Source organism: Hemicordylus capensis, chromosome 10 (assembly GCF_027244095.1).
Source record: "Hemicordylus capensis ecotype Gifberg chromosome 10, rHemCap1.1.pri, whole genome shotgun sequence".
Classification (NCBI taxonomy): Eukaryota; Metazoa; Chordata; class Lepidosauria; order Squamata; family Cordylidae; genus Hemicordylus; species Hemicordylus capensis.
The window spans coordinates 11,273,453-11,287,844 of NC_069666.1; the positions used below are offsets into that span (position 1 = coordinate 11,273,453).

At 49.0% G+C, this 14,392-nt stretch overlaps 1 protein-coding gene and 1 long non-coding RNA gene across 4 annotated transcripts in view; one reads left to right on the plus strand and one right to left on the minus strand.

Annotated features, from left to right (window-relative positions):
- The window catches only part of PDE8A (phosphodiesterase 8A), a 157,885-nt gene that overhangs the window by 121,721 nt on the left and 21,772 nt on the right, over positions 1-14,392 (minus strand). Inside the window, exon 1 of one of the 3 annotated variants that reach the window (XM_053272966.1) lies at positions 4,638-4,653. The exons of 1 other annotated variant lie outside the window; for it this stretch is intronic. Coding sequence is in view for 1 of the 2 variants with exons in the window: in XM_053272959.1 (XP_053128934.1) it covers positions 800-1,036 (237 nt within the window). In the remaining variant the exon portion in view is untranslated. Of the gene's footprint in view, positions 1-799; positions 2,702-4,637; positions 4,654-14,392 lie in introns of those variants that run through there. One more of the 3 variants, XM_053272959.1, reaches the window with a different exon arrangement.
- LOC128335124 (uncharacterized) lies at positions 2,866-4,217 on the plus strand. The gene is made up of 3 exons (XR_008311515.1): positions 2,866-3,079; positions 3,210-3,321; positions 3,714-4,217. It is a non-coding gene; the product is annotated as an uncharacterized LOC128335124 (long non-coding RNA).

Here is a 14,392-nt window from a genome sequence, read left to right on the forward strand (position 1 = left end):
TGAACCCAACCAGATTTTTCTCAGAGAGACACTCTACAGATGACGCCAATGGTGGGGCTTTTTTTCCTGTTTCTCCACTCTGTTAGTTTTACTTTTAAACGACCAGAGTATTCTCTTCCCTCTCCACGATTAATCTTCATGCGAATTTTGTTCTCTGGATGTGACCACCCACAAATCCTTGCTGGAGTTCCCAAGGCCAGAGAATCCTGATGTGTGAACATTGGTGCCTCCTCCTGCCAATGTTTCTGTCTGTTCTGCTCCTGATTAGAAGAGGGGGATTAAAATAAACTTTTGTTTGGGCAGACAGACAAGGACTTAGTGACTGGGAAAGAGGGTGCTGGAAATCAGAGCTGCTTCTCGCTAGGTCAGTGGGAGTTGAGACAGATCCGTATCCCAGCATGTCCTGACTGACTGAAATGTATAGGCCCAAGAACTTCCAACCAGATCTCCAATAAATATGAATTGACAGACAGGCTCACCGATATTCTCTCTTCCCCAACTACACAAGGCCCAAGCAAGAGGAGAGAAAAGTGCTGGGAAGGGCATCTACAAAACCTAAATATTCTTGTTTGCAACAGGAAAATAAACTTACTTTCCTTAAGGAAAATAGGCTAGAAACACAGAGAGAAACTTCCATGTAAGTCACAATCTCCTAACAAACAGATCGCCAAGCAGGCAGCCTCAAACTCACCAGGGACTAGCATCCTGCTTTGCGTATCAAGAAGTTAAATGTCAGCCCACACCTATTTGATTCCACCAGCCCTTGCCACCCGCCTCTGAAGGCCTTTCCCACCGTTACCTTCACACTGGATCTGCTGGTCTGAGTCTCCACCTCTAGGTTGTCCCGTTTGCCTTTCTTGGAAGGATTAGCCCTCAATTTGTATGCAGACGTGTTGGAAGATTTAATGAATAATCCAGGGACAGGGTTGCCTTGCTGTTGCTGGGACTGGTGCGGTGAGTTCGAGTCCTCCGGCTCCTTGTTACTGTGATAAACCACCCTGCTGTCCGAGATGTGGATGCTAGGAGCGCAGCCCATGGTGATGGTTTTAAGCCACTAGTCCTCAAGAGAACTTCTTTCCCCCCACTTTCCACTGGGGGGAAATCGGCCCCTCGGCGTCTTTTGTTGCTAATAGTTTGTATCTCCTTCTTGAGCTGCTGCCCTGGTCCACATTGTCAGCTGTGCCAAAGCCAAACCCCGCACATCCAGAGAAACATGGTGTAGGTTGTGTGGTGGGGGCTGTTCTTCCACCTCTTCTTCTTTCGGCCCTCCAAGAGAACCGGTTTCTTTGCTCTCAACCTCACACTGTGGGTTGAAAAACAGTGAGTGAGGCAAGGCAGGAGGGACTGGAATGGGGTGCAGATTTGGAATCAGGAGTCCAAGGCCTTCATCGATGTAACAAAAAGGGCTGATAGTCAAAAGAGCAGGGGCAGAAAGGGGTGGAATCCAGGAGCCCCACCACGGTCCTTTTGGCTTAAGAGGAGACTGGACCCCCACACTTTACTGATGGTACCATTTCTTCTCAGCTTGCAGTCCAACTCCAGACTGGAAATATTACTTTCTGCATGTGTGACTGTAGTCCATTAGTAATTAAGGGGGTGTCTTCCTTCCCCCACCACGGCTCACCCCACACCTCCTCCTCCCTGCTTCAAGTGGATAGATCCTTCCTTCCAGCTAAGATTCAAGCAGATGCCAACTGAGGGGAGGGGGAGCAGAGAGGAACCTTACAGCGCAGCCCTCCTGAAGCGCCTGTCCAATTCATATTCCGGGCCAGACCCCTCCGCTCCTCTTCCTTCTCCTGCTCAGCCGCTGCAGTTGAAAAATCTGGGACTCGCTGCTTATAGGCATTCACACGTTACTTCCTGCTTCACACGTTACTTCCTCTCCTTTTAACCGAAGCTGCGGAAATGCGATTTTTTTCCCTTCCTAGTCCCCACAAAGAGGCTCCTTTCTCCAGACACCCCCCCCCCCCAAAAGCCTTTCATTCAGTGGGCAACGATTCCCGCACCTCCCCTACCTAGCCACCCAAAGCGGTAGGACCTTTCCAACTCAGCGCATCATCATCACGCGAAACCACCAGCAAGGCGAGGTTGCAAAGAAGCCCCGCAGGAGTCAGAGCCCAACACGCCTGAAAGGGTCAGCAGCCCAGACGAAGAGAAGTTTAAGGGAATCCGGGGCAAGAGCCGGAGACCTCCCTGCCCGTGGCCGCCTCTTCCTCCAGCTCCATATTTCTAGAGGCGTGATTTTTTTTTGCACCAAAACGGTGCCAACATTTCAGACAAATGAGAAACGCGGCGGGGGTGGGGGCGGAAAAGAGAGCGGGAGAAATCCTGGAGGGTCCGATCGGCGTGGAATGAATTAAAATGGCGAGGGAGGCTGTTAAATTCCCAGGCGCTGGGTGGCGATCGCAGGCGCGGTGCCGGCGGCGGCGGTGCTCCTTTTCCGCGGCGGAGAAGGCGCCTTCCCCGGCGCTTCTGGCTCAATTCTGGCGACGGCTGTTCCGCAGCAACGCCGCCAGCCAGCCCTCTCCCGGCTCCCGCCGCTTCTCCTTGCCCGCCTTGCCTTCCTCCGTTAGCTCTTGCCTTGCCTCCACGATCACGGCTCGCGCGCTCGCCGCCTTCCCAAAAAGCGAAACGGGAACCCAAGAAGAAGAAAGAAGAAGAAGAAGAGAAGGGGGAAAGGCACATCTGCCCCGGAGTTTGACAGCCCCGGCAGGCGCAGCAGCGGCGGCGGAGCCAATCGGAGCCCCGCCAGCGCTGACCTCTAGCTTTTACTGGCGTCAATGCAAATGAAGGGCGAGAGCCAATCTGGTGCGGCTCGGCAGGCTGGCGGCGAGCGAGCGAACTTCAAACTGGCTCCAGCGCCGCCGCGACTCCGGGAGCCCGCCCGTGCGCAATTGCGCATGGAGAGGGCCGGGGGCGCATGTCCGGGCAGCAACGGCCTGGCCCAACTTTACGCACGGGGCAGTGGAGCGGAGGGGTGTCTGGACTCCGGATCCTGCGGTCTTCGGTTCTGCACCGACCTGAGAGTAAACCTCGCTGCATAGCGTGCCAGTTAGTTTGTGGGGAGCGCGCCCGTGGGGTGAGGCTTCAGTCTGTCTTGCACGCATTTCTTGGAGCTGGGAGTGAGCCCCGGCTTGGTGCGGAATTAACGCACTCGTGGGGCTGCACGCACGGCAATGCTGCAATCCCGCACACCCTCTCTTCCCTAGCCTAGGTCGGAACTCCCGTCATCGCACACTGTGGGACTTGCTTGTGAGTAGACCCGCTACCGCCCGGATCGAGCTGCAGGGCTGCCGTACAGAAATGAAGGCATTTCTCCAGGTAGGGCTGGGAAAGACTGTCCTGCCCGAAACTTTGGAGAGCTCAGCTGCTGCCAGTCAGTGTAGACAATGCAGAGTTAGAGATGGGTCAAGGTTCTGACTCGGTAGAAGGCAGCAGCTTCCTATGTTCTTAATTCTGCACACTTTCCTAGGATGTCAGAACCACTCGACACTGTGGGAGTTACTTCTGAGTAAGCACGCCCATGAGATTGTGCTATGGCTTGCTACGGCAGGGCTGCACAAAAGTAGAGCGAGCGGGGAGTGAAATGGGCTGTCGGCTTTTTTCACCAGCTCCTGCTTTGGTGTCTTTAAAAACAGCTTGATCGTCTGGCGTTAATGAACTAGCATTTTTGTCTTCATTCTCTAAACAACTTTCCTTACTGATCTCTGCAGATGGAGAGGCCCCTAAAATGCACATGCGCAGACCAAACTCCTTTTTCTCCTGCTCCGCTAGCAACCCTTCCCGCCATCTCCAGGAAATGCTGTTGCGGGTCCCTCCTGATATATTGCAACTCAATTCCTTCCTCATTTCGCACTTCAGGATGCAGTTCTTCCTCAAAGAAGCTTCACCTGCACTCAATTCATTCAAACTTGGGTCCCCAGATGTTGTTGGACTACAACACGCATCACCCCCTGCCACAATTCAGCCACTCTAGCTAGGGATCATGGGAGTCGTAGTCCAACAATATCTGGGTTTCAAGTTTGAGAACTCTTGTGAGCAGTGTAGACAAAAACAAATCTGCCAATCTTGCACTTTTGCTTTGTAAACCCGCCCCTTTAATATAGCACCACCCCCTCCTTCTGTGGCCATGACAATTATTTAAAGAGACACAACTATGAAGCAATCTCTGATATAAAGATGGATTTGACTGCTTTTAAATAAATGATATAATCATGGATTTGACTGTCCTTTAAGATTAGCTTTAAACCTACTCATAGCAATTGTTTTAGCTTTGTTGCTTGCTTTCCTCGATGACCCATTTTTACATACGTGCGGTTTGCATAGATATAAATAAACAAATAAACAGACTCCCTGTCCCCCAAAGGGCTCACAATCTGAAAAATGAAACATAAGGTAGACACCAGCAACAGCCACATGCTGTGCTGGGGGTGGATAAGGCCAGTTGCTCTCCCGTCTCCCCCAGCTAAATAAAGAGAATCGCCACTTTTAAAAGGTGCCTCTTTGCTCAGTTACCTGGGGACAAGTGTTATTTTGTTATTTTTTAAAAAAAAGCAAGATAGAGGAAATTAATAATTGAATAGTTCACACCTCTGCCACCCAATGGGGACATAAATTGACGTGGGGCATTGACTCACCAATCCCCCAACCTGGATTAATGAAAGTTGTAAATCCGGCTAGGTGGTTGGGGTTGATGGGAATTGTAGTCCAGCAGCATCAGGGAGTTGAGAGCTCCTGGTTTAACTGAAAAGGCACAGGAGCAGTCTTCCCTCTAAGAGGGACTCCCAGATGTTGTTGACTACAACTCCCAGAATCCCCAAGCAAAAGCCCTTGCAGCTGTGGGTTCTGGGAATTATAGTCAACATCCTCTGGGAATCCCTCTTAGAGGAAACACTGCACACACAGGAGCTCTGATTCATCGTGCTTTGTGCATCCTGGGCTGGCTAGGACTGCAGCAGCTCAGTGGTAGAGCCCCTGCTTTGCATACAGAAGATCCCAGGTTCACTCCCTAGCAGCATCCCCAGAGGGGGCTGGGGGGAAACTCCTGGGGGAAAACCTTGGAGAGCTGCTGCCAGTCTGTGTAGACAAAAATGAGCTAGATGGACCAGGCTTGGTATAAGGAAGCTTCCTGTACCTATTTTAGGGGAGAAGAGCTGGTCTTGCAGTAGCGGGCATGAATTGAGCCCTTTGCTCAGCAGGGTCTGCCCTAGTTTGCATTTGGATGGGTGACATGTGAGTGCTGTCTGCTGTCAGAGATTCTTCTTATGGGATGGGGGCAGTGTTCCCTCTAATGGATTCCCAGATGGTTGTTGACTACAACTCCCAGAATCCCCAGCTATGATGGCTTTGCTTGGGGATTCTGGGAATTGTAGTCAACAACATCCCTGTTAGAGGGAACACTGGATGGGGCGTAGCTCAGTCTTTGCTTGCATGCAGGTGATCCCAGGTTCAAGCCCTGGTAGGATCTCCAGGTAGGGCTGGGACTCTGCCTAAACCTTGGAGATCCATTGCCAGTCAGTGCTGAGCTAGATGGACCCATGGACCTATGGTCTGACTCAGTATAAGGCAGGTTCCTTCCTATGTAAAAATTACTGCAGATCAAGTCTGAAAAAACACTGGAGACAAATGCAAAAAACACTGGCAGTCCATGACAAACCTGGGAGAACATAGGAAGCTGCCATATACTGAGTCAGTCGATAGGTCTATATCTAGCTCAGTATTGTCTACACAGACTGGCAACGGCTTCCTAAGGTTGCAGGCAAGAGTCCCTCTCAGCCCTATCTTGGAGATGCCAGGGTGAGAACTTGGAACCTTCTGCATGCAAGTGTTCTTCAGAGAGCACCCCCATCCCCTAAGGGGAATATCTTACAGTGCTCACACAGTAGTCTCCCATTCAAATTCAAACCAGGGTGGACCCTGCTTAGCAAAGGGGACAATTCATGCTTGCTACCAGCACAGCGGGAAAATGACTTGACTAGCAAGCCAGAGGTTGCCGGTTCGAATCCCCACTGGTATGTTTCCCAGACTATGGGAAACAACTATATTGGGCAGCAGCGATATTGGAAGATGCTGAAAGGCATCATCTCATACTGCGCAGATGGTGGCAGTGGTGAACCCCTGCTGTATTCTACCAAAGAAAACCACAGGGCTCTGTGGTTGCCAGGAGCCGACACTGACTCAACGGCACACTTTACCTTTACCACAAGACCAGCTCTCCTCCTGAATACTGTCAATAGTACAGTATTCTCATTTATACATCGTAATCTTGGCTTTCTCACATTGGAGTCCTCCAAAGTTCCTCTGCTGAACACTGCTAACTTTCAGGTCATCTTCAACTCCACAGTTCACTTTTGATGAACAATTCTCAATTCTGTTAAGAGATTTTCAAACTCCACTGTTTCCAAGTCTGACTGCTCCTAGCTATTTAGACGATCAACAAGACCGCTATTTTTGCTACAAAGAGCTAACAAAACTATGCCTCTCTCTGGGGATGGTGACCAAGGGTGAGTACATTTTGTGATGCTCAGCTAGTGATGTCTGAAAGATAACCACAGTATTCAAACCCATGTTTCTACTTAGCATACCAAGAAACAGCTCTGGAATTCCAAAAGGGCCGTCATCATGAATGCAAAACTCTCCTACCCGTCTTTTAAATTCAAGTTTTGCTTATCAGCATCATTAATCCAAGGAAAAATCATACTTTTTGTATAAACATTGTTTTTGACAAATCTGAATGGATTCTGCTCAGATAAAGAGATTTGTGGATATCTGTTATTGATCATAAACAATAATGTGCATCACGAGTCAATGCACAATTATGCTGAGTGAAATGGGACAGACCCCAAATAAGTGTGGTTTAATAAAGAAAAGTACCTCTGAACATGACCTGTCTCCCCTACTTTAAAGGAAAAGGGCTTTTTTTCAGGCTAATGGCAGAGAGAATATTTTTTAAAAACATTTTTGAAAAATGCATAGCTTCTTGCAAGACACCCATACCACTGCTAAATATCATGTTGATACAATTTCCTCTCACTTTCACCTTCACAAGGCATACTAGAAGCATTTATTGGCTTTATATCCCTTGTTACAATCAACTATGTACTTGGGCACAAGATCTCGAGATTTTTGTACTTGTGGCAAAACCTTGGCTGTGAGGTACGTACAATGCGGGCTATGGGCAAGAGAATCAGACAGAAGTTCGTGTCAATCAAGTCCATCAGCAACGTCACAGTATTAATCATACATTTCCTGTCCATGCACACTTCCTCCTCCTAGAATTGCATGATTAGCTGGTTTAGTTCTTCAAACACAAATAACGGAATTTGCCAGTGGTACCCAACCCCCAATTAATCTGATGTAATGTACCAGAAAAAAGCAGACAGAGTTGAGAATCAGAATCAGGTCAGGGTTGAGTCAGGTTTTTAGGATTACAGAACAGTTAGTCTTCTTGGTAACAAGGTCCTAGACGAAGAAATCAATAAGGTAATATGGATAGGTGGCATTGCACAGATTCCCCATTTGGGAAAAGCTTCATCTCCCAAATGTCTGCTTAGCAGGCCTCTTCAGAAGTGGTTAGAAACATCCTCTAAATTTAACCTTTCCGAGTTCAACTGTGTTTTACTGCAGATAATTGCCACCTACATTAATGTTTTGATTAGTGATAGGTACTTGTGGTTACATTTCTTGGGAAGACCTGCATAATTATAGTACACACAAGCTCCGACAAAGTCTGTTTGGGTTGCACAAAACAGCCAATTAACCCCAAAGCAACAATAGCATGTATTTAAGGAAGAGCAAGGAGAAACAATGTTTAAAGAAGCACATCAGCAAAAATACATGTGTGTGTGTGTGTGTGTGCATTTTTAAAAGATAAAAAGGATGAAGTGATAAATGATTTTTTGATTTGATTTGATTGTAATGCTCTTATATTAAATGCTCTTATATCATGTAGCTCTAGCGATATCAAGATGCGCTACATCAGGGATTCTCAAACTCGGTCTACCAGATATTGTTGGACTACAACTCCCATCATCTGCAGCCCGGTGGCTGGGGATGATGGGAGTTGTGCTCCAACACCAGCAGGAGACCCAGTTTGAGAAGCCCTGGGGTAGAACATTGGCCCGTCTAGGCAAGGATGACTGCAAGGGGTAGCTCCCCATAAATATTTTCCGTTTCCCCTTTCACTCCCCCATCCACCAGACTGGAACTTTACAGAAAAGTGTCAGACAAAACAGGCCTGGTATCTTGTGGCCCTATAGCTTCAATTACTTAATTTCAGAGGCCTCCGTTGTTTAAAGAGGCCTCATTCACTCACTCCTCTGCCCCAGAACAAGCAGCAGAAACCAAGGCAGCCAGGTTGGTAGGCGACTCCTCCAGCCTCCCAGCAGCCAGGGCAGCTTCTTGGCTTCCTTTCTGCCCAGGAACTGGGCTTTTGGATAAGACCATGTCTGCAGGGGGATGCAGGGTCATCTCCCCTGCAGATTTCAGCTGGCCAAGTACTGACCTTTCTCTCCACCCCAGTTTTTCCTGCTATGTGGTTTTGGACAGGAAGGAAGAGAAGACTAGCCTGGAAAGCAGAGTGGAAGGCTTGCACTAATCCCAAAAGACAGTGAGGTCATTTATGAGTGGGCAGGGCGGGGCGGAGGGAAGGCTGGTCAAGCTTACCTTCCCCCCAGACGAGCAATGGCTTGTTTCTGCAAGTGCGTGCAGATCACACTCCTAGACGAGCAGCATGCAGCTCTGGAGGCTGGGAAAATGCGTCCCAGCCTCCAGGCACACCACAATGCACCACACAACATGCATGATGCATTGGGAGATGCCCCCAGGAGGCAGGCACTCTAGGCATCCACCTCTGTGTCCGCTGGGGCTAAACATATACCCAGCAAACACACAATCCCAGAGCTTGGGTTAAGGGCTCACTCAAGCCCTTAACCCTGGCTAAGTGCCGGGTTTAGAAACGGGGCTAGGCGGTGCTGCCCTGCCGAGATCGGGCCCGATCCTAACCCAGGCTGGGCTTCCCTAGCCTGGGTTAGGCTGCGGGTGAGAACAGCCTCATTATCTTCTAAGAGGAATCTGGCCCAAACCCAATTTTCTGAATAAGTCTGAAAATAATTTTTTTAAAAAATTTATTTCACATATTTCTCAATGTCAAGCAAATTCCATTAGGGAGGTTATTCCACTAACAGCCCTGGCTACCTTACCTCTATGAGTAGTTAAGGCAGAGCAAAATCCTCACTCCCCTAATAACATGCTTTGCCACCCCTTCGCTCCCTTAAAGGAGTTGCTCTGGAGTTGGCCCTGCATCTAGGCCTGTGCGGTCTGCAGCTCTCTACAGTGAGTCAAAGAAGGAGCTCTTCCCCAAGTCTGCAACCTGATCTCCATTGAACTGACACTTGGCACTCTGCCACTGGGCACTGCCACTGTGCCCTCAATCGCAGGGCCAGTGGTTAGAGAGGGCTGGAAATGGACCCATTTAGACCAGGGTTCAAAGTTTGCTCATTGGGTGGTCTTGGTCCAAGGACTACCTTGCAGACTATCCCACTGGTCTTAAAATGATAGGGTTAGGACCCACAAGTGGCAACACCCTGACCTAAAGGCGGGACACACCACAGTAGCTTTCTTTGGAGGGGTTTTTTTGGTTTGGTTCTTGTACTGAAGAAAAGGACGGGGTGGTGGGTGGGAGGGAACTCCAATATGCTATGAGACTACTATGTGGATGCCCATAATGGCACCTAATCCCCTGCTGACTGAGCAAAGAGGCTCCTTGTAAAGTGGTGATTCTCTTTATGGAGCAGGGGGCGAGCAACTGGCCCTATCCATCCCCAGCACAGAATCCCTCCAGTGGCTGCTGTGGGTGTCTGTCATGTTTCTTTCTTTTTTTCTTTTTTAGATTGTGAGACCTTTGGGGACAGGGAACCATCTTATTAATTTATATCTATGTAAACCGCTTTGCGAACTTTGGTTGAAAAGTGGTATATAAATAATCTGTTTTAAAAACTGGAATTCCCACACATTTGTGCCTGCATGACAGTCATGGGCACTTGTATGCAATACAGTGTGAGGGAGGCTAGAGTCAGTGTGGCGTGGCGGTTAGAGCGTTGGACTAGAATCGGGGAGACCCGAGTTCAAATCTCCCCATTCTGCCATGACAATCACTGGATGACTTTGGGACAGTCGTTTCTCTCTCTGCCGAACCTACCTCACAGGGCTGTTGTGAGGATGAAAGCAGCCATGTACACCACTCTGGGCCCATGGGAGGAAGAGCGGCATATAAATATGAAGGAGGAGGAGGAGGAGAAGGCGGCGGCGGCACTGGGGCAGAAATCACATAACAGGGAGAGCTGGTCTTGAGGCAGCAAGCATTAATTGTCCCTTTTGCTCATCAGGGTCCACCCCAGGGGCATAGCTATAATTGAGCAGGTGGGTTCAAAGAACGGGGGGGGGGGAGCTCCTGAGGGCCCCTCCCTATTTTATTCATTATCTCCCTCACTCTGAGGGGCCTGCCCCCTCTCCCCTTACTTCACCCCTCCTTCACCCCGGTTGCATATGAATGGGAGACTACATGTGAGCATTGTAAGATGTTCCCCTTAGGGGATGGGGCCGCTCTTGGAAGAGCATCTGCACGCTTGCATGCAGAAGGTTCCAAGTCCCCTCCCTGGCAGCATCTCCAAGATAGGGCTGAGAGAGACTCTTGGCTGAAACCTTGGAGAAGCCACTGCCAGTCTGGGTAGACAATCCTGAGCTAGATGGACCAATAGTCTGACTCGGTATATGTGTGCTTCCTGTGTTCCTAATGCATGCCTTTAACAGTCTCCTCCTGGCTTCCTTTCCTAGTATTATTATTATTATTATTATTATTACTGTTATATCCCGCTCTTCCTCCAAGGAGCCCAGAGCGGTGTACAACATACTTAAGTTTCTCTTCCACAACAACCCTGTGAGGTAGGCTAGGCTGAGAGAGAAGCGACTGGCCCAGAGTCACCCAGCTAGTTTTATGGCTGAATGGGGATTTGAACTCAGGTCTCCCCGGTCCTAGTCCAGCACTCTAGCCACGACACCCCGCTGGCTCTCCCGTATCTTCAGTCCAGGATGGGCTTCTCTGAGCCACTCGAACACTCTGTGTGTTGACAGCTGAAAAGAGAAGCTCCCCAAAGCCCTGACCCCTCGAGTGCCATGGCGGAGCACGCACAAATCTGGAGCCTTGTCAGTTTCGCAGCTGTCAAGGACATGATGCAGGAGCCGAGAGCAGCAGTGCAACATCGACAACACGAGAGACAGAAGGGGCTCCTGGAACCATCAGCTGGCTCCAGTGGAAACGCTCTTCCTGGACTGCAACGCTGCTGCATCAGGGAGGCATTGCAGGGGGGGTGGGGGGGCTGCAGTGGCGGAGGAAATCTCACTACGCACGGAAAACTGAAGTCAGCCTAGCTTTCTGTTTGGCACGTTCGGGGATAGGGTTTTTTGTTGTGCTTTACCGCTGCTACCTAAGCAGAGAGGCACCTTTGAAAGTGATGATGGTTTTATATTTAGCACAGGGAGAGCAACTGGCCCTATCCAGCCCCCAGCACAGCATCCCTCCAGGGGTTGTTGCTGGTGTCTACCTTATGTTTCTTTTTAGATTTTGAGCCCTTTGGGGAGAGGGAATCACCTCTATCTATCTACATTTCCTCTTGATAAGGAGAGCTGGTCTTCTGGTAAAGTAAAGTTGTACCGTCAAGTCCATTTCGAATCCTAGAGACCCCACAGCCCTGTGGTTGTCTTTGGTAGAATACAGGAGGGGTTTTCCATTGCCTCCTCCCGCGCAGTCTGAGATGATGCCTTTCAGCATCTTCCTCTATCTCTGCTGCCTGATATAGGTGTTTCTCATCGTCTGGGAAACATACCAGCAGGGATTTGAACCAGCAACCTCTTGCTTCCTAGGCAAGTTACTTCTTCGCTGTGTCATTAGGTGACTATAGTCTTCTGGTAGCAAGTATGAATTGTCCCCCTTGCTAAGCAGGGCCCACCCTGGTTTGCATTTGAATGGGAGACTTACTTGTGAGCACTGTGACATATTCCCCCGAGGGGATGGGGCCACTTTGGGAAGAGCATCTAGGTTCCAAGTTCCCTCCCTGGCATCTCCTACCTGCAGAAGCCGCTGCCACCCAGTATGGACCATCCTGAGCTAGAGGGACATTTGCTGGATCCGGCCCAAGGCCCATCTAGTCCAGCATCCTGTTTCGCACAGTGGCCCACCAGATGCTGCTGGAAGCCACAGGCAGGAGTTGAGGGTGTGCCCTCTCTCCTGCCATTACTCCCCTGCAACTGGTTCTCAGAGCCATCCTGCCTTTGAGACTAGAGGTGGCCCACAGCCCTCCGACTAGTAGCCATTGATGGACCTCTCCACCATGAAGTGGACCAATGGTCTGACGCCGTATAAGGCAGCTTCCTTGGTTCCTATCTGCGTAAATGGCTTTGAAAACCTTTGTTGAAAAGCAATATATACATAGTAGTAGTAGGTTTGTTTTTATTTTTGGTGAGAAGGGCATAAAAACAGCTAAGATTCCCCCCCCCCCCCCGCTGCATGCACACACACACACAGAGCCTAAAGTGGTACAGAGACCACACAGTCCAGAAAGGGGTTTTTCAACGTGTTGCTCCAGCTGCATAAAATTTCACCCTGAAACCAAATCCAGCTTGCACATTGTGGTAAAGAATGAGGAGAGATGTACAGCGTGCCACAGAAACAGAAAACGAGTGCTCTCAGCAGCAGCATACACCAGTGTGTCATGGTGTATGTGTGTGTGTGTGGGGAGGTGATGCTTAACTTGCTGTGGACCAGGGGGGTGGGTGTCCAAAGCCCTTTAGATCCAGGCTCCAAAATTACCTAGGTAGGTACACCTCTGAAGAGCCACCCTGTGCCTTCTCCATAGCAACAGTCTCTCTCTCTCTCTCTCTCTCTCTCTCTCTCTCTCTCTCTCTGATGTTTGTAGATGTGCCAAGATACTATTGTTGGATCAGAACGAGCAGCACCAAAGCAGAAGGAAGGGTGCACTGCTCAGTGCCAACATTCGGTGAGGCTAAGTAGGCACTAGGGCCCAGGAGTAGCTGAAGGGACACCAAATATTAGACTAGTAGGGCTGCACAACTTCGGCCCTGCAGCTGGTTTTGGACTATAACTCCCATCATCCTCCGCTACAGTGGCCAACAGTCAAGGATGATGGGAGTTGTAGTCCAATATCTGCAGGAGGGCCAAAATTCTGCAAGCCAGCACTAGGCTGATCTCTTTTCTCCAGAAATGACCATATTCTTACACAACCCTGGACAACCAGGTGGCTCTGTGCAGATAATCACTTTAACATAAACTGCCAACAAACCAACCAACCCCAAAACACACACAGGCTTTGCAGCCAGGATTAAAAATAAACATAAAATAAAAATCCAGACCTGAAACTATATGAATCCCCTCCCCTGCCTCATCATTTTTAAGTATGCATAAATCTTTCCATTTTGTTGATGCATGCTCTTCTCTAAATGTCACCATCAACGCTAACCCTCTTGATAATCCCATGGCTTTGCTACCTTTAATCATGTATATACAACTTAGTGTACACAACATGCTTGACTAAAAATATGCTCCTCATCCAAGGAACCCACATGGCAGGGCAGTTATTCATGCCTTCACAGGAGGCAAGGAGAAAGCCGTGCTGTATGTCACGCAGGGTGGGGGATCCAGGAGCCAGCCAGAAGAAGCCTAAGGGCCTCTTAATGTTAACAACTTTTTTTAAAAAAAGAAAGGGATGGGGGGAGAGAAAGCTGTTCTGCTGCTCTAAATGCTTCCAGAAATTTATTGTCATTCATAGACCTTTTCCCAAGGACAGTAAAAAGTTGTTTTTCCTACAGAGTTAAGGAAAGGAGTTTAGTCAGCTTTCACTGAGGGCAAAGTACAGATATGCAAGGAAATAGCAACTGAGAAGGAGGTAAGCAGCATGCATTTAATCAATGCAGGGTCAATGAAACTCGAAGACAAGAACAGCAACTTTAGGCATTTCATCTGAACTTTCTTTCTACACAAATGATGCTGGGGAAAGTATCTATTCCAAGGAAATCAATCATATGACATTTCATTTTGGGGACCACCCTCTTTTAGACAAGGGTTACCATCTCTTTAGGCAGCCCCTGTTACGACTGTGTCTTGAGCAGCAGTTGGGAGGCAATAATATTTCTCTCCACACCATCAAAGCTTCACCTTTTATTTGCTGGATAGCAAGCTACTGTTAAGGCAAGATCGCCAACTGACCAGAAACACCTAACCTGGCCTGCTCTTGTGCCTTTGACAACAAGCCTGATATGCAGAAATCAGCCACGGAAGTTTCCATAGCACAGAGATAAGTATTGCCACCTGCTAAGGTCT